Genomic DNA, 20,729 nt, shown 5'->3' with positions numbered 1-20,729 from the left:
ACCGATAAACGACGCTACTACACTATAACTATACCAGTAAACAAAACTATAAGTTGTAGTCCAGTAGGGTCCTTGGGATCTAAAAAAACAAAAAGACAAAAACAGTAGAGTCGTTGGGCAATTCGTCAAACTTATTTATTTATTTATTATTTTTTTAATAGACAAGAAATGACACGGCGGTTTGAATAGGTGACGTACGCACAAAACATGGCCTCTTTTGCTTGTCTTTTTGTTATTAAAAATTTTATACATCATCTTCGCATTATAAATTATATACAATTTTTTATTTTTTAACTTTTTTTCTTATCAAATATATAATATATATAAAAAAAATATAGGATTATTACTTTTTTCTATTCATTTATTATTATTTTTGTATATAATTTTTTTAATTTTTAATTTTATTTAATAATTAAAAAAGTGACTATTAATAAAATTATATAATTTTTAAATTTTTTCTTATTATTAAAGATTTTAAAAAAATACTTTAAAAATGATAAAAAATACATTATAAGTAATAAATAGATAGTAAACGAGTAATAATTATATCACTATTTAATATATAAATAATAAGTAGAAGAATTTAATTAATTAAATAAAATAAAATAAAAGTAAATTTGGTGTGAAGAGAGATGGTAGCAAAGCTATTTGGTTTTTATAATTATAAACACTCTCCGAGTCTTCGTCGTCGTCTCTTCCTCACACACATTCTGCATTCAGTCATGGCGGTTGCAAACAGAGAGCTGGTGGAGATATTCAAGGCGAGGACTGACAAGAGGGAGTACAGAAGGACCGTCCTCAAGAACTCCCTTGAGGTCCTACTCATCAGCGATCCCGATACCGATAAGGCAATCCGGTCTTTCTTTTTTGCTTTTTTCTTTTCTTTTTTTTTTCTTGGTGTTGTTTACGATCATGTTATATCCTGTTTTAGATTTAATTCTCTTTCTGCTTTTATAGTCTCTGTTATAATCTTTAAGGCTCATCTCTTGTGTTCGTCAGCTGGTTTTCATTTTCATATTTCTTTTTCCAGTGTGCTGCTACCATGGATGTCAGGGTGGGCCACTTCAGCGACCCCGAAGGCCTTCCGGGCCTCGCCCATTTTCTCGGTAAGTTTTTCTTTTTTTGAGATATTATTATATAGAATTATAGTTTTATGCATTCTATAATCAATTGCATATATTTGTCTGTTTTACCGTTAGTTTCGGTGCTACTTGCTTTACTGCAAATTTGCGATGTGGCTCTGTAAGTCTTTTCCATGGCCTTGTTCTTTAAATAAATACCCACAGATATTTTTTGTATAATTGAAAGCTGTTCAACGAACGCTCGTAGCTTCTGATGTGAAGTTGAAGATAATGAACTCGGACAACAAGTGCACATTGCTCTGTTTTGAGTATATGTCACTGACTATATAAGGATTTTGTTTATATACGGATGAACTTAGCAAACAATGAAATTTTGAAGTGGGGTTAGATGCAAATAAGCTTTTTTCTGTCTCATTTTGTTTTTTTGTTTTATTTGCAGAGCATATGCTGTTTTATGCTAGTGAGAAATACCCATTGGAAGATAGTTACTCCAAGTACATTGCAGAGGTACTTACCACTCATAATTTGGAGGGATACCTATGCCTTCTTCAAACTTATTACTGCCATGACTCCCATTTTTCTTTCTTCTGTTTTCCATTTTTGATTCGATGTCATTGTAGATTGCCAACTCATGTGGGTTTTCACATTCTCTATCTGGTTGATTTTCTTGATGCATAGCATGGTGGCAGAACAAATGCTTTTACATCTTCAGAGCATACCAATTATCATTTTGACGTTAACACTGATTGTTTTGAAGAAGCTTTGGACAGGTAGATGCTTTCCTTTCTTTTTTTGCTGTCTGTTATAATCATCAGTTTCGTCAGAATTGTGATCACCCTAGAATGTCTGTGTTTGCTGCTCAGGTTTGCTCAGTTCTTTATTAAACCTTTGATGTCAGCCGATGCTACTTCGAGGGAAATCAAAGCTGTTGATTCTGGTAAGTGTTATTTTCTGAATCTTGGCTAACACCTTTACGCGGTTCATCTTAGACCTTTATGTCTCTCTGTCTCTGTCTCTGTCTCTTTCTCTTAGAGCATCAGAAGAACTTATTGTCAGATTCTTGGAGAATGAACCAGGTATTGGTTACTGTCCTTTCTATGCATATTTTATAATTGCAATACGCTCAATGTACTAATCTTACTTTCTCTCCTCGGTCCGATTTGTTGTCTATTAAAGAATTGCTGTTTCTGTGCTTAATACAGTGACTGAGGAAATGGTAGTAGATCCTAACTTAAGTGGGGCCTTCTATCTCTAATCCGCTGAGCTATGTAAACTCATGCTTAAGTTGCACAAAATTAGGAAAAAAATATTTAATGAACGTATCTTCACAGTTTATGTATTTTTTTTTAATTACTTATTTTTATATATGTGAATTATACGATGGTATTTTGTTTTTATAGTAGTGCTGTCAATTGCTTCTAATCAGATTCTCTCACTCTGTTTGAAATTTCTCACCTTTTCAGCTTCAGAAACATTTGAGCATCGAGGGTCATCCATTCCATAAGTTCAGCACAGGTCAGGATTTTATCTTTTTACTGTTTCTATTATTAAGTAATCTTTATATTTTTACTCTACATATAGTTGGTAGAAACTGATGAAAAGCTGGACCAAATTAAGATTGAAGACAAATTCCATCTCCTATTTTTACGTATTTTTCTCCTGGTTTTTGAGTCTTAGGTAGTGAGTTTAAGATCCACCCGTTGTATGTAAAAAGACTCTCATGTCCTAATCATTTCTTACAATGTTATTAGATACCTTCCTTGTGTAGGGAGCTGGGATACCTTGGAGGTTATACCAAAATCAAGAGGATTGGATACAAGACGAGAGCTCTTCAAATTTTATGAAGAAAATTATTCTGCCAATCTCATGCATCTGGTTGTATACGGAAAAGGTTAGTGATTAATTTTTCCTGTACACTTCAGGCTCAAAATTATGTTTGCTTATAAGCTATTAACAACTATCATGTCATTTCCAGAAAATCTTGATGAGATTCAAAATCTGGTGGAGCATAAGTTCCAGGACATTCGAAACACTGAAAGAAGTTGTTTCCGCTGTCCTGGTGAACCTTGCACATCCGAACATTTACAGGTATGCATACAAGTGGTAAATCATTTATGTGACTAGACAAAGTATTTCATATGTGGAACTCCAAGAAAAGAAACCTCGACAAAAATTATATACGGTAAAGGTTTTTAGATATTAAAGGGATTATTATTTATTATTATTTTTGTTTCTGTCTGTGTTTTTGTTTCAGGTTCTTGTCAGATCTGTCCCAATAAAACAAGGTCATAAACTGAGAATTGCATGGCCGATAACTCCGGAGATCCACCATTACAAGGAAGGTCCATGCAGGTACCTTAGTCATCTAATTGGCCATGCAGGAGAGGGATCTTTGTTTTACGTCTTGAAAACATTGGGTGGGTATTGCACAATATCCGTTTTTCCAGATTTCTTGATTTTTACATGCTCAAACTTACATGATATTGATTTCTATTGCTACACCTCGAAATAGTTCCTAATAGAACTTCCTGTTTATTTATTTAAATTATATGAATATAAGGATAATCAACATGTTGAGCATTTTACTTGACACTCTCCTGAAATAATTATGTACGTAGAGATTATTAGCTTCCTCTTGGACTCCCTTCTCTTTTTTCTTTGTGGGCAGTCCCTTTCACTTGTGTATTATTATCACCTTCCTTTTCAGGTAAGTCTTTTGTGTCGTGAACTTGCTCACCATTGGAGCAAATAAGTCTTTTGGGGAAGAAGTTGTCGAAATGTTTATATTTCAGCGATACTGTCTGCCTGTAATCTCATTTCGTTTCCCAGTGGGACTGGAGCCTGGATTTTTTCACCTGTTAACTAACTTGTGGAGGGTTTCTTGTTCTTTTGATTCTCCTACTAAAAAACAGCCTCTTCCATCTGCCTCTCACTTTTTATGCTTATTTAGGAATTAACTTTCTTCTACATTTGTCAATATTCAAGTAGGAGTGAGCGGCAGGGTGCACTCATCCACCCCACTCCCACCTGAGCAGTGCAGGCAATCCCACCCTCCCATGCAGGGACGGGGGGCGGGCTCTGCTCCCTGCCCCTTGGCTTGGGCCTAAACCCAATCTTTTTATTTTTAAAATGAATGCCAAAATGGGGTTGTTTGGGGGGGTGGTTTGTGGTTTTAATCATCTCTCTCTCTCTACCCTCCCTTAGCTATCTCTTCTCTCTCCCTCTCGTAGTCATCGCAACAGTGTGGTTTGCATCTGCATCTTCTCTCTTCAGTCTTCACCCCACTTTCTTTCTTCTCTGGCAGCGCGGACCCGCAGTGAGAATTCGACTTGGATGACGTTTATGCTTTTTTTTTTTTTCTTTCCTCATATACTCAATTTTTTTGCTGTTTTGGTTTTTTCTTTTTGCTAGTTTCATATTGTTGTGGATTTGACATGATTTTGTAAATTTGTCGTGGATTCAAATTTTTTTTATGCCTTTCTTAGGCTGGGACTAGTGGCAGAACTAACAATTTTCATGAGGAGGGGCCAAATTCTCTAGTGTGTGACACATTGAGATTCAAAAATCATAAAAACATAATTATATATAAAATAAATCTAGATAATTCGCAATACACACGTAGAAATAAAATTCTAAAAATACAATGTATTAATATATTTTGTTTCATAGAAACTATCAAATGATCTTTTAGAATGTCATCTTTCATTCTAATATGTAAGCTAGTTTATTAAATTTTATGTAAACTCTAGATATTTTCATGTCACATTAAGCATATAATATTATAATTGAGACCTTAAATAAGTTTTTTCTTGCTTAATGAAGTCTATATCAGTATAAAATCTCTTAACTATTTTTTATATAGATCACCAATTTTCTTGTATTTTCACTTAAGATTCTATATTAAGAAACTTAATATTGTAGAATAAAAAACTTTGGAATTCATATTAATAAGTTTATTATTTCTCCTAAACTTAGTTTTGATTTTATTTTGGTGAGACCACAATGTTGAAAATAAATAATATATAGAAATTATACAAAATTATGGAACTACAGGAAAAAATTAGAGAGACATTTCTAAGTATATTAGCATTTTATAAATTTTGCAGAGCATATAGGGATTATAATTCTTTTTTGTGGGGCATTTTCTATATTTATGAAATTATGATTAAAAACTAGAGTATATTTTGATTTTTCAAAAACTTTTTTTTTTTGGGGGGTGGGGGTGACAGCCTTGGGTGGCGGTGGACTAATAAGGGGTCCGCCTTCGCCCCTGGCACACGGACACGGGACTCTGCTCTCGCATCCTGATGGCAGATTGCAAGGGTGCAAACCCCACTGCCCATGCAGGGGCCGGGGGCGAAATGGAGCAACCCCACCCTATAGGATGCTGGTAACACCCCTACTTTCAAGCAAATTCTTTATGTTTCCCTCCCTTGGATTTGTTTTCTTTCACCATCTCTTCTTTCAACATTTGTATTCCCTATATCAACTCACCTCCTATGAACCAAAAAGTTGGCCTATATATTTATCTCCGAGTTAGTCTTTCAATATTGTAATTTAGTTGGATTTAGGAAAGTAACATTTTGTTTCATAAATGTAAGAAAAATCTAAAGGGTGGCATGCTGAAAAATTGGATGTCTTTACGACGTTGGAATGATATTTACGTAGTGACTATCCTTCTTGACGTTCTCATGAACTGAAATTATTTCACATTATTTATAGATAAGATCTTGAGTATGTTTATAAGTAATGAGTAATCCTCTCTTGTAGAATCATTTTTTCAATACGAGTTAGGTCCATAAATTTCTTCATGGTATCAGAGTCTGCCACAGGACGAATGGAAATCCGCACTACTTATCCTGTAATAAGAACCAGAAAAAATACTGACCTACACGTGAGAGAAGATGTTGAAGAATAATCTCACATTATTTGTAGATAAGGTCTTGGGTATGTTTATAAGCAATGAATAATCATCTCTTATAAAATAATTTTCAAGATGAGTTAGGTCCATAAATTTTTTTTGTACATTTAGCATACCTGCTCTGAGTGATGTTACTCCTGTTATCCACGTATAAATATGAAATTATGGGAGTATGTTCTGTTTGTATGTGTCTTGCTTATTATTCTCACCATCTCTGAAAAGCCCATCTGATTCAGTTGCCCCCCCTCCAAAATAAAAAATGCAGGATGGGCCACGAGATTGTTTGCTGGTGAAGATGATTGGACCTTGGAGTTTTCATTCTTCGAAGTAGTGATTGTTCTTACTGACGCTGGTCACGGTTAGTTGTTTTGAACTTTCAACATCCCAACTCAGCCCTCTTCTCTCTCCTCTATATATATTTTTTATGTGATTTGCTGATAAACATTACTTTTTATACTGTTGTGGTGTCTAATAACCTGGCGCATAGATTTGTTGACTAATGTTGATCTAACTGCAGAGCACATGCAAGATGTTGTTGGGTTGTTATTCAAATATATTCGCCTTTTACAACAGTCCGGCATTTGCAAATGGATATTTGATGAGGTATCATATGCATATTCTTGTGTATATTATCTATCATATTGTTGCCTTGTGTCTTCACAATGTTTCTTCATAGAACTGAGTCAACTCAATGTGTTAATGAAGCTTTCATCCGTCTGCGAGACAAAATTCCATTATCAAGACAAAATTACTCCTGTTAATTATGCGATCCATCTCGCATGCAATATGCAGGTAATTTAGGGATTATTTACTATTTTTTTTTTTCATTTTCCTTCGGATATGTAGTCATCGTTTAAGCTAATTAATCATGGATTAGGCAACCTTGCCAAATTGAAATTGTGCAAAATATTCCTTTGGGAGGATTGAAAGAAAATTAGAGCGTCTGAAATCTCCCAAAAACTTGTTTCTTGGTCAGAAATAACACATAAATCGGGGATTAGTGAATACATTTTTTATCATATGCTTGATGACATGAGAAGCCGGGCACGCACAGGTTGGGTTTTGTGGAGTTACAAGGAAAATAGTCATTTGACCCAATCATGGTGGCGATGATAAAAATAGGCAGAGGGGGAAGTTGAGGAAGGAGTGGCTGGTATGGGAGACTTCTATGAATTGTAGTGAAATTATTTAAATTAAGTTGTATTATTGGATTTTGAAAAAGAAGAAAGAAAAAATTGAATAAAAATATTATATAGTTAAAAAATTGTTGGAATGTAATTTTTTAATATTATTTTTGTTTTGAAATTTGAAAAAATTATTTAGTTTTTTGTATTTTATTTGTAAGTTTAGGAATGTTGTAATGATTAGATAATAATTTGATGAAAAAATTGAAGATTTGAAATTGAAAAGTGTTTGTATGTTTCAGTGATATTTGGAAAGGAAATTATAAGAAGTTTTGAGATAAGATAAAACATTCTCAACTCATCTTACTTCTCAATCATGACCTTAAGTAAAAGAATGTCTGAGAAAGCAAGAGAACTAGGCACGGCTGGAGTATCCTAGTAAGGTTTTTGCCAAGCTTTGACTGGAAATGTACTTGCTCACCGCCATCCATATTATCACAACTAGGTCTTTCCTAGCTGATATAAAGTGTGAATCAGACATTTCATTGATTTTTACTCCAAATCTGACATATTTATGCATACCAGAAACCAAAAACCTATATTCCGCAACAACCAACTACCCAGAACACTAAGGGATTCTTGGAAAATGAGATGAGAAGAGAATTTTATGAATAGTAATAAGATGGTTTGTAAATAGTAGTGAGATAGTTTGAGTTAAGTATCTATTGGACTTTTGGAAAGGAAAGAGAAAATTTTGATTAAAAAATATATATAATTAAAATATTGTTAGAATATTATTTTTAATATTATTTTTGTTTTGAGATTTAAAAAAGTTGAATTGTTTTTGTTTTTTATTTGAAAGTTTGAAAAAGTTGTAATGATTAATTTGAAAGTATTTATGTTTGAATGATGTTTGGGAAGGAAATGAGATGACATGACATGAAATGAAAAACTTTTTCAAGCATCCCCTAAATCAAGAACAAACCTTTAAATTCAACAAATTGGATCGCAAACCATAGCATGAATACCAAAAAACAATGATTTTCCATTTTCTCCATACCAGTCCCTCTTCCTTGCCTGGAGGTGTGCATTAGTAGTTTTTATAACATGCTATGTCAGTTGAGCTATAACAGGGGGGCACAGTTTTTTTTTTTTTTTGTGAATTTACACTTTCTTTCTACTTTTTTACCATTTTGGGCCTGGCAAATAGACATCTACAGGAATTAGCTTATTGACTCCCCGAACAGTACTATAAGAATCGGTACTGAACATCCCCTGTAATTGTACATGCTCCCATAGCAATAACATAGAAGCTTATAGATGTTATTTCTTTTGAAATGATCTTGGTTGAATGGGGATTTGCTGAATTTTCATTTCCTTTCTTTGCATTTGATGTTCTTAAGGTATATCCGCCAAGAGATTGGCTGGTGGGGTCATCCTTGCCCTCAAAGTTCAGTCCAGGCACTATTCAAATGGCACTAGAGGAGCTCTCTATTGACAATGTCCGGTGAGTTTTGCTTAGAGAAGCTTTCTTCTTTATAGTGTTAGTATTATTTTGAATGAGAAGTTTTTATGTTCCATTACGGCATCTCCATTCTTTCATCCCAACATCATTTTTAATTCTGTTTGTTTACCCTGGTAATTAAAAACAGTTTTAAATTATCTGATGCTCATTTGCCTTTTTTTTTTTTTTTTTTGGGGCCCCGGGGGGGGGAGTTTTACAATGAATTTTAAATGAACTTGTGCTATTACCTGTTTTATGCTCAGAGTCTCACAGAATTCACCTTTTTTTTTTATTTCATCACAATGTTTACAGTTTCAATCTTCTGATTTGCATTTTTTAATTGATGGGTGTATAACAAGAATATATTTATATCAGCAGTTGAATTTTCTCTATTATAGGAGGGGAAATGCCTGTACAAACAGCTTGTTCGTATTGTTATTCAGCCACGTAATACACAGCCTTTTCCAAGTGTTTGGTGCCAGAAGCTTTAAAAAAGTGGCTGCCGCTTCATTTTGAATAAGATTTTTGTATCTCTTGTTTGGCACTAATCTTATAATTTTGTCCTCATGATCATATTGACTATGCTTTATTTTTTAGCTAAATTTGAAGGCATACGCCAATCAGCATCTTTTGCCAGAAGTAAAATTTCCAAACAGAATAATCGCATTTGAGAGCTGGAGATAAAATGTGCATCAAATTTCTCGCGTGACCATAGCATTTAATCCTTTCCATTGTGAATATGTTATACCTTGCTGCCGTCTACAAAGTTGATATTTAGTTGGGTTTGCAAATTCAATACTAGTTTCAAATTGACAGCCAAACAAAGCAAAAAAATAGTACTGAATTTTAAATAAACCTATGTGTTGGTTGGGAAAACTGTTAGAATGATATTCCTAGTCATATTCCAAAATGGAATAGAGGATTGACAAAACTATGGGATGGAATAGTACATAGGGATTTGGTAATTTCTCATTATCTGTTGAAGATTAAACTTGATTTATTGCAAAAGGCCACAATTTATTAAGTTGTTCATTTACGAGATATGTGAAAAACTGGAAAGTTTATTTTCATTGTATCTAGGTGTGTACCGTCTAGTGAATCTGAAAGGCCATAAATGTCATTAATTTAATTTCCAGAATTTTCTTTTGGTTTTATATATTGATGTACTGAAACAATATTGAATGAATGGAGAAAAACAGAGTACCGACGTGTGAGTGCTTCTTTCCTCTTCTATTGTTTTGTCTCTATCTTCCAACAGAGTGGTATCAGAGCTTAGGTTCAAGAAAATGTTTTCTAAAGGAACCTCTCTTTCTTTCCAATATCCACAACTCACCAAGCTCAATTATGAAAACTGGGCAATCCGGATGAAGGCTATCCTTGGCTCCCAAGGACTATGGGAGATTGTTGAGAAAGGTTTTGTTCAACCTCAAAATGAGGATTCTTTGAATCAAGCCCAAAAGGAAGCCTTGGAGAAAGAAAGGAAGAAAGATCAAACTGCGCTCACAGTCATTTATCAAGGTTTAGATGATGAAATGTTAGAGAAAGTGGCCAACGAAACAAACTCCAAGCAAGCATGGGAGACTCTTCGAAACTCCGTCATGGGAGTTGAAAGAGTGAAGAAAGTGCGTCTTCAAACTCTAAGGGCTGAGTTTGAATCTCTTTTGATGAAAGAGAGTGAATCCATCTCAGATTACTTCACAAGAGTTCTGATGGTGGTGAATCAATTGAAGAGGCTTGGAGAAAAATTAGAAGATGTTCGTGTTGTTGAGAAAATTCTCCGCTCTCTCAACTTCAAATTTGACCATATAGTTGTAGCCATTGAAGAATCTAAAGATTTGGAGATCATGTCCATTGATGAATTAAATGGATCCTTACGGGCTCATGAAGAAAGGATGAACCGAGGCAAGCAAGAGCAAGTGGAGCAAGCCTTGCAAGCAAAGCTTTCCCTGAAAGATAAAGGAGAAGCTTGTGAAAATGGTAGAAGAGGCCAAGGACGTGGAAGAGGTCGAGGCCGTGGACGAGGACGTGGTCGTGGAAGAGGAAAAGCAGAGCAAAGTTTTTCTCAAGAGGGAAGAAATCAAAATTTTTCAAGAGGTCGTGGAAGAGGAAGAGGAAGAGGAAGAGGCAATCATGAGGTAAAGAATGACAAAAGTCAAATTGAATGTTATTCTTGTGGAAAATATGGGCATTATTCTTGGGAGTGTCAAACCAAGAAAGTAGAAGAGGAGACAAAGTTCATTTTGCACAAGGAAGATGTTGAGGAGCCCGTATTATTCCTCACGCTTAATGAAGAGCACAATGGTGAGAAGAATACGTGGTATCTAGATAATGGAGCTAGCAACCACATGACGGGCGATAGAAGCAAATTTGTGGAACTTGACACCAAAGTGACGGGCCATGTGCGCTTCGGTGATGAATCAAAGGTGGAGATTAAAGGCAAAGGTACAATTTTGTTTGAGGCAAAGAATGGGAGCCATAAGATTCTTCCTAATGTTTATTACATTCCTAAGATGAAAAATAATATTTTGAGTATTGGGCAACTCATGGAGAATGGTTGCAAAATAAACATGGAAGATCGTTTTCTTTGGCTTAGAGATAAAGAAGGGAACCTTATTGCTAAGTCTTCTATGACAAGAAATCGCATGTTTTTGTTGAATATGAAGACTAATGAAGCCATGTGCTTAAAGACGTGTATTAAAGATACATCATGGATTTGGCATATGAGATATGGGCATCTTAATTTTGGAGGGCTTAGAGATTTGGGAGCAAAGAGGATGGTGAAAGGTATTCCATTGATTGATCATCCTGATCAGTTATGTGAAGCTTGTTTACTAGGGAAGCATTCAAGAAAGAGCTTTCCCAAGCAATCCAATTCAAGAGCCATCGAGCCACTTCAACTTATACATGCAGATGTTTGTGGTCCAATCAAGCCTCCATCTCTTGGTAAAAGTTCTTATTTCTTGCTCTTTATTGATGATTATTCAAGAAAAACATGGGTTTATTTTTTGAAGAAAAAAAGTGAGGCTTTTGAGGCATTCAAAAGATTCAAAGCTCGTGTCGAAAAAGAAAGTGGCTATGAAATCAAATCTCTAAGAACCGATAGAGGTGGTGAGTTCACTTCCAACGAATTCAAGGTTTTTTGTGAGACACATGGAATTCGTCGTCCCTTGACCGTTCCTAGATCGCCACAACAAAATGGGGTGGTTGAAAGGAAGAACCGAACAATTCTCAATATGGCAAGGACCATGTTGAAAAGCAAGTCGATGCCAAAAGAATTTTGGGCTGAAGCGGTTGCATGTGCAGTTTACATCTCTAATCGCTCACCTACCAAAAGTTTGAAGGATGTGACGCCACAAGAAGCATGGAATGGATGGAAGCCAAATGTGTCACACTTGCGAGTTTTTGGGTCTATTGCCTATGTTCAAGTTCCAGAGCAAGAGAGATCAAAGCTTGATGATCGGAGTAAGAAGGTTGTGTTTATCGGCTACGATGAGAACTCAAAAGGCTACAAGTTCTTCAATCCAAGCAACAATAAAGTCATTATTAGTAGAGATGTTGAATTTGAAGAAGATGCAACATGGGATTGGAGTACAAAAAATGAAAATGCTTATGATTTTCTCCCCTATTTTGATGAAGAAACGTCAACACAAGAAGTCCAAGATGAAATTGTATCTCCAACAACGCCAACATCATCCTCAATAGCATCATCATCATCTTCATCTAGCTCAAGTGAAGGTCCTCAAAAATATCGAAGCATTGAGGATCTCTATGAAGAAACCGAAAGGTTAGAAGATGAGAATTTGTTATGCTTATACTCTAGTGATGAGCCTTTGAATTTTGAAGAAGCTATGAAAGATAAAAAATGGATACAAGCCATGGAGGAGGAAATTCAAGCCATTAAAAAGAACGACACTTGGGAGCTAGCCTCACTTCCAAGTGGTAATCAAGTAATTGGAGTCAAATGGGTGTATAAAGTCAAGAAGAATTCCAAGGGTGAAGTGGAAAGATACAAAGCAAGGCTTGTTGTAAAGGGCTACAAGCAAAAATATGGCATTGACTATGAAGAAGTTTTTGCTCCCGTTGCTCGTTTAGAGACAATCCGACTACTACTTTCACTTGCAGCTCAATATCAATGGAAGATCCATCAAATGGATGTTAAGTCCGCTTTTTTGAATGGTTATCTTGAGGAAGAAGTTTATATTGAACAACCTCCCGGTTTTGTTATTGAAGGTTATGAAGATAAAGTGCTTAGACTTAAAAAGGCCTTATATGGATTAAAGCAAGCTCCAAGAGCTTGGAATAGCCGTCTTGATAAGTATTTTAAAGAGAATGGTTTCACTAGATGCATTCATGAATATGCACTCTATGTGAAAAAGGAACATGACGATTTATTATTTGTTTGTGTCTATGTGGATGATCTTATATTCACAGGAAACAATCAAAAGATGTTTGAAGGCTTTAAGAAGGTTATGGCTCAAGAGTTTGAGATGAGTGATATGGGACTCATGTCTTATTATTTGGGAATTGAAGTTAAGCAAATGAAGGATGGGATTTTCATCTCGCAAGAAGCCTATACAAAGGAAGTGTTAAAGAAGTTCAAGATGTTGGATTGCAATCCTGTCAATACGCCTATGGAGTGTGGAGTTAAACTTTCAAAACAGGAGAAAGGGCTACAAAAGGTTGATCCAACGTTGTTCAGAAGTCTTGTGGGAAGCTTAAGATACTTGACTTGTACTAGACCTGAAATTGTTTTTTCAGTTGGACTTGTGAGTCGCTTTATGGAAAATCCATCTGAAACACACATGAAGGCAGCCAAGAGGATCCTTCGTTATCTTAAAGGTACTCTTGATTATGGAATTTTTTACTCTGCTTCAAATAAGTTCAAGTTAATGGGCTATTGTGATAGTGATTATGGTGGAGATATTGATGATAGGAAGAGTACTACTGGGTTTGTCTTTTTCTTGGGAAATAATGCAATTTCCTGGTGTTCTAAAAAACAACCCATAGTCACTCTTTCAACTTGTGAAGCTGAGTACGTTGCTGCTGCTACTTGTGCTTGTCATGCAATTTGGTTAAAGATATTGCTGAAGGAACTCCATTTTGAGCAAAGTGAAGCTACCAAGATCATGATGGATAATAAGTCAGCTATTGCTCTAGCAAAGAACCCAGTGTTTCATGATCGAAGCAAGCATATTGAAACAAAGTATCATTTTATTCGACAATGCATTGAGAGCAGGTACGTGGAGGTAGAGTATGTGAAGTCACTTGACCAAGCTGCTGATATATTCACAAAGCCTCTCAAATATGATACATTTCAGAAGTTGAGGATGATGATCGGTGTTGGAAAGATGTCAAGTTTAAGGGGGAATGTTGAAGATTAAACTTGATTTATTGCAAAAGGCCACAATTTATTAAGTTGTTCATTTACGAGATATGTGAAAAACTGGAAAGTTTATTTTCATTGTATCTAGGTGTGTACCGTCTAGTGAATCTGAAAGGCCATAAATGTCATTAATTTAATTTCCAGAATTTTCTTTTGGTTTTATATATTGATGTACTGAAACAATATTGAATGAATGGAGAAAAACAGAGTACCGACGTGTGAGTGCTTCTTTCCTCTTCTATTGTTTTGTCTCTATCTTCCAACATTATCATCATATGGGCTGTTTTCAATTTTCAAACTGAGGCCTGACATGGTTGAGTCATGGTAGTTTTCCTAATGACTATTTCTACAGAATCTTTTGGGAATCAAAAAAATTTGAAGGTCATACAGACAAGGTTGAGCCATGGTATGGAACTGCATATTCTGTGGAGAAAGTTACTCCCTCCATGATTGAGGTTGGTAGACAAGCTGGAATTAAACGAGAAGTTGTTTGGCTTGTTGCTTGGTCAATTGAGTTTAGTTTAGGAATTTTAATTGCCATGAAGGTAAAAACTTGACTGCTGTTTTACATTTGTATTTTTATTGCAGGAATGGATGCTATGTGCTGTTAATGATAATCTGCATCTACCAGCACCCAATGTGTTCATCCCTACTGACTTGTCACTTAAGGACGCTCAAGAGATGGTCTGATAGATATTATAAGTTTATTCCATGTGGCTGATACTTTCTATTTCTGAGTTTCTAATTTGATTGACCTCTTAAACAGGTCAAATTTCCAGTTCTGTTAAGAAAGTCATCATGTTCAAGATTATGGTACAAGTCTGATACAATGTTTTCTACTCCCAAGGCATCTGTTAAGATAGATTTTAACTGTCCCCATGCTGGAAACTCCCCTGAAGCACACGTTCTAACTGATATTTTTACGCGGCTATTAATGGATTACTTGAATGAATATGGTGAGAAGCTGAAGTTCATTAGATTTCTCAAATTGAAAGGGAGCTTTTTTGTTTTTAATTTTCCTATAGATCTTTTTTTCGAAAGAGGTACAACCTCAATATGAAAATATAGCATGCAAAATAAACTTTGATGATTCATTTTCAGTGGTGGTTTGTTGTGTTATTGTTTATGGTTTTTCTTTCCTGACTAGAGCTACTTGTAACTTGTTTATTTCAGCCTATTATGCAAAGGTTTCTGGTCTATACTATGGCATAAACCGCAATGATTATGGTTTTCAGGTATCTTGATAAAATTGTCAATTCCCAAGATATTAGTTACAGCTGTATGCATTCGATAGTTATTTATAGAAAGACTAATTCTAGATACAACCGTCGTGAAGTGTGCAAGCACCGCGCAATCCTTTTGAAAAAGAGTGGGATCCACTATTAAAAAATTAGTTTTTTTTCATGTGGGTCCCATATTTACTCACTTTTTCAAAAGGATTGCGCAGCACTTGTACACTACACGACTGCAAATATCATTTCTAAACAGTATATGCTGTCTCAGTTTCTTTATTAATTGACCTTGCTCTTGGGTTTTATATTCTAATGATATTAAAATGAAGGTTTAATTTTCAAATTTTTCTATTAAATGGTACTCTTGAATTTATTAGGCTATTTGGAATTGCTTGGCTCACCTACTTCTTTAAATTCTCTTCATCATTATAGAAGATTTATCCATTCATGTGTCTCTGTGTGTGTGTGTGTTTTGTTTCAGGAATACAAGTGATTTCATTGGATTTGACTGGTGAATTGTTGTCAATCTGATGGAAATAAATAAAATGAACTGTATTTATGAGACTTGAGAGAAATTTCCTCATTTTTCTAAGAATATTTGGCCTTATGTTCATGATTGGAAACCAAATTTTTTTCTTTGTGTAATGCCTGTTTGCTCTATTTGTCTGGTTTTCTTCTTTAGGTGACTCTGATTGGTTACAATGACAAACTGAGGACTTTATTGGAAACTGTACTGGGAAAAATTGCAAGATTTGAAGTAAAACCTGAAAGGTTTTTTGTGATAAAGGTAATTCTCATTTTCCCATAAAGATCTCAGCTTTATATCATATTTCATATTGCTATGATTTGCCTTTGCATAAAAGAGAATCACCTTTCAGAATGGTGTGACGGTGCCCCAAGAGTTGGGCATGGTATTCATAGCTTGTGCTGTGATTTTTACTCCACCCCATCCCCCACAAAAGAATGACGGCTTCATTATTTTGAACCCTTTGCTGTGATCAAGTGGCTTGATCCATGGATTGCATTTTTGTCTCTCTTTCCATTGCTTCACTCCCTAGTTCCACGTAGTTACACATGCATAAACCCATCACTTTTCTGAGTCAAAACGCAGGGAAACTTTTTTCTGGAGATTAGCTTAAGAATTGATAATTGGATTTGTTGCAGCAGTGATTATGAATATGAGATGGTTGGTTGTTCGGTTTTGACCTGGTTTCATTATTAAACTTTATTTTTGTGTCTTTGTTTTTCTTGCTTTAGATGCTATCCAGACTATCACTCTTCATTTGAATTGCCTCTGTTGTCCCTACATGTAGCTTCCACTTCTGTGTGTAACCTTTACATGTTTTTCTTTATAAGTAAGAATAAAGTAACCTTAACATGCTGCCAACTGGTTTGACTTTTCACACTTTCGAGAAAGAAAAGACATGTCAATAAATATTGGCTGTACTTGAAGAACAACAGAACTATATCAATGCCTTTTAACTGCACCCCCATTGCTTAGTAAAAGAAAAACCTGCGCCCTATTAGTTTTCTACCTCAAACCCTTTCGGTAATAAAATGTTTCTGTCAAAACTTAGACATCTATACTTTGACCAAGTACAGGGAAGCTTAGTACATTATACTACTTGACATGTACTATGCACTCCTAGTTCCATATCCATTTCTGCTCATGACTGCATCATGGCCCTCCAAAATCTCTAACCCTGGTGCCCAGATATATTTTTGGGCTTTATTGATGAATTCATGTTCCTCAAGGGGCCTTTCTCCACACTTGAAGGTGCTTATTGGTCTTTTTCTTTATTTTTTTCCTTTCAAGTTCTTAATCTCGCGAGGACAAACCACTTTTAGATAGGGTCCTTGTAGGCATTCTGTGCATTTGGGCTTCTGCCTTTTGTTATTAGTTTATCTTATTAAGACGAGTAGGGGTATATCCACAAAATGTATTATTTTGAGTATTCCACTTTGGGTATTCCACAAAATGTTAAATATATGCATTTTTTAATCAGGAAACCCTAACAAAGGAGTACCAAAATTTCAAGTTCCAACAACCCTATCAGCAGGCTATGTACTATTGCTCTTTAGTACTAGAAGACCATAAGTGGCCTTGGATGGAAGAACTTGACATTCTTCTCCATCTTGAAGCTGAAGATCTTGCAAAATTTGCTCCAGAGTTGCTCTCTAGGGCCTTCCTTGAGTGTTATATAGCAGGTTCCTCTAAGCCTATATCTTTGTAGACATTGTTGTTTAATGACAGCCATTCTTTTCCTCATTTTGATTTCATTTTATGCCTAATCGTTTTTCCTTTTTTCTAGGAAACATTCAAACCAGTGAAGCAGAGTCAATGGTCCAGTATATTGAAGATGTTTTCTTTAGTGGTCCAAATTCTGCATGCAAACCTTTATTCCCATCCCAACACGTGACAAATAGAGTGGTTAAACTTGAAAGGGGCATGAGTTACTTCTACCCTGCAGAAGGCCTTAATCCAGATGATGAAAATTCTGCTCTTGTCCACTATATTCAGGTAGTTCTATAAATATATAAAAGATGATATTTTCCAATCAGATTTCTATGAGTTCTTAATAACATTTATCGCTCCTTGGAATAAGAACAGTTAGCCGTCAGCTTTTTACATCAGTTTTCTTATTCCTTGATGTACTGTGGTAGGGTGAGATTTCCTCAAAATCATCTGTTAGAAAGTGGGCAAATCTACTAAGCTGCCATTTTTCTTTTCTAAAACTCTAATTTTTCCTGAACTAACTTTATGTTTAAAAATTCTAGGGAATTTACTATTCCATAATTTATTTTTGCACTAAACGCCATTGGTAGAAAGTGAAGAACAATTGATTTAGAGAAAAGGAAAGGTAGTATGCAAGCGTGTGCATAGTGCCATCAGAACCTCTGATATAATGTTATTTCAAAAATGAAACCTATAATGGTCACTTCCCATTTGTATACCATTTTTAGAACTTATACCATTGACCTTTTTGACATTTCGTTGGAGGTGAAATATCTCAATGGTGGTTTTGATATTATTCGTCTTTGGAAAAAAATGTACAGGTTCATCGTGATGATTTTCTGCTGAATGTGAAGCTTCAGCTTTTTGCTCTAATCGCAAAGCAATCAGCCTTCCACCAGCTTAGATCAGTTGAGCAGCTTGGGTACATTACTTCTCTCAGGCAGAGGTGTGAAACATGTTACCCTAATTATTAGACCCTGCATGGAACATCTGCCATTCTCTTTTATAAGTTTCGAATTTTTACTCAATGTAGGAATGATTCTGGTATCTATGGTGTACTGATAATCATCCAATCTACAGTGAAGGTATACAACATGATTTCTTTTCTTCCCACCAATGACTCTGTGCCTAATCTTGTGTACTCTGTTGACCTTAACAGGGTCCTGGACATATTGATTTGAGAGTTGAGGCATTTCTCAAGACATTTGAAAGTAAACTTCATGAGATGACCAGTGACGAATTCAAGGTGAGAGATACTTTTGCCATAAGCAATTTTCTGTCTGTATATGGCCTTTGTCATGATCTACATTAGTGTCAGTCGATTTCATTATCTTTTTTGAACAATTGTTTATAACTGACACTTACTGGCCCAGTCAAGCCAATAATGTAACATTTTCTAAATTTTTGGACTGAAATGTTGTCAATTGAGTTTTTATAGCTATTCGGTAATCACAACGATTTATACATATGTTAAGAGTAGTTAGACCTTCCTCACAGTTAGTTCAGCAATTTTTTCCCGATCCATGTTCCAAATTTCCAATTAGAATGATGGTTGCGTGCTTCATTAGTGGAGTTTGGGCTATTACAGCATGAAAAATCGTGTAAAATATCAGCTTTGGGCTATTACAACATGAGCAGAGCAGTCATGGAAACTTTAAGCTTTCTTTTGAATGATTATAGATAAATTTATCTTTTTCTTGTGGCATTAATTTTTCATGGCTTACCCTCAAATTTGGTATTCAGTGGAATATGGTGGACGGAGGTTTTGGAGACTTTGGGTTGTTCTTAGGTTCAAACCCTGATGTTTCTACGTGAAAAGTTATCATTTATAGAGCTTTGATGATGAAATGGATCTAATATCTATGGTGATTCATCTTAATTTGTGATTGAACTGCTTCTGCAGAGTAATGTGAATGCATTAATTGACATGAAGCTTGAGAAGCACAAGAACTTAAATGAAGAATCTGGATTTTTCTGGCGAGAGATTCGTGATGGGACCCTCAAGTTTGATAGGAAAGAATTGGAGGTACGACTTTTTCTGTCTGATCTTTTTTTAGTAGTTGCTCAAAATAATTATTGTCGGGTACCATCAGTGACCCTTCTATTTTAGATGATGATGATATATTCTGGGATAAGTGAAATTGATCAAGAGGCAAAACATCATACAGGACTTCTCATTTACACTTCCTGACCTCTTTGACATGAACATAGAAAGATATATACTCACTCAAGGAGCAAGAGCTGATTAAAAAAAAAAAAAAAAAAAACCCTTCTTTTTTTATGGATTGTAGATTGTAAGTAGTCGATTCTTGTGGATGTTGCCGAAACAGGTTGCAGCATTGAGGCAGCTAACACAACAAGAATTGATAGACTTCTTCAATGACCATATAAAAGTTGGCGCACCTCAGAGGAAGTCATTAAGTATAGGAGTGTATGGAAACCTACATAGTTCGGAGTACACAGCAGATAAAAGTGGACCAGTGCACTACTCGGTGAAAATAGATGACATATTCAGTTTCAGGAGATCACAGCCTCTTTATGGTTCATTCAGAGGAGTCTCTGATCATGTGAATTAAGTTGTAGGGAGTTGAGCTCCACCATAGTTCAGCAAAAAAACAGTAACTTCTGCCATTCAAAATGCTGCAAAGCTACTCATCTGAACCTTAAATTTGGTATCGATGATGTCGATTGGCGGAGCAAGTGTATTAGCTTTTTCTCGAGATTGAAACTTGTGCATGTCCTGCATGCATGGCACCAAACTCTATAATTTCTCTCCTCCTCCTTCATCCCCTCAGGCATGGGCTGGACATGCATTTAAACTATAAACTGATATGGGAATTCTGTCATAGACTTTTATATAGAGAGCCTTAATCTATCTTTTATTTCTTTCTGTTTTTCAAAAGTGGAGGGTTGCTCTTGATTTTATTTTTTAAATGTGTTCTATTCAGTTTTCTCTTCTGAAACTACAATTTTTAATGTCTCCATCGGCTTCCTTAGTTATATGTGGAAAGTCATATCTCCTTGATATCCTCATGCAATTTGGTAACTGGGCCTTTTGTTTCGTACGTGCATTGAATGTAAGTGGGTTTGCCCCCATTATAGAAGTTGAGAGAAATGTCATCGCCGTCCATGCATAAAATTTTCACGTCCTATTTGCTTATTTATTTACCATGCACATTTCCCTTCTCTAGTACATCACCAACACCAAGTTTTTACACTAAATTTACGTTAGACCACTATCAACCGT

The 20,729-nt window shown here is 35.4% G+C and overlaps 1 protein-coding gene across 1 annotated transcript; it reads left to right on the top strand.

Annotated features, from left to right (window-relative positions):
• Window positions 1–682: 682 nt before the first annotated feature.
• LOC109003515 (insulin-degrading enzyme-like 1, peroxisomal) lies at window positions 683–20,384 on the top strand. Its single transcript, XM_035689711.1, has 26 exons — window positions 683–848; window positions 1,031–1,106; window positions 1,522–1,589; window positions 1,761–1,852; window positions 1,946–2,019; window positions 2,115–2,158; window positions 2,546–2,597; window positions 2,851–2,973; window positions 3,058–3,170; window positions 3,337–3,499; window positions 6,269–6,361; window positions 6,521–6,606; window positions 6,709–6,795; window positions 8,531–8,634; window positions 14,367–14,469; window positions 14,603–14,698; window positions 14,781–14,970; window positions 15,188–15,249; window positions 15,929–16,033; window positions 17,253–17,454; window positions 17,559–17,767; window positions 18,304–18,428; window positions 18,516–18,567; window positions 18,642–18,728; window positions 19,386–19,508; window positions 19,813–20,384. Exons 1-26 carry the CDS (start codon window positions 723–725, stop codon window positions 20,056–20,058), a joined length of 2,901 nt encoding a protein of 966 aa, XP_035545604.1. The 5' UTR covers window positions 683–722; the 3' UTR covers window positions 20,059–20,384.
• The last annotated feature ends 345 nt before the right edge of the window (window positions 20,385–20,729 follow it).

This window comes from Juglans regia, chromosome 4 (genome assembly GCF_001411555.2).
Source record: "Juglans regia cultivar Chandler chromosome 4, Walnut 2.0, whole genome shotgun sequence".
NCBI lineage: Eukaryota > Viridiplantae > Streptophyta > Magnoliopsida > Fagales > Juglandaceae > Juglans > Juglans regia.
Note: the sequence above shows the minus strand (reverse complement) of the source record. Positions and strands in the feature narration are given on the sequence as shown.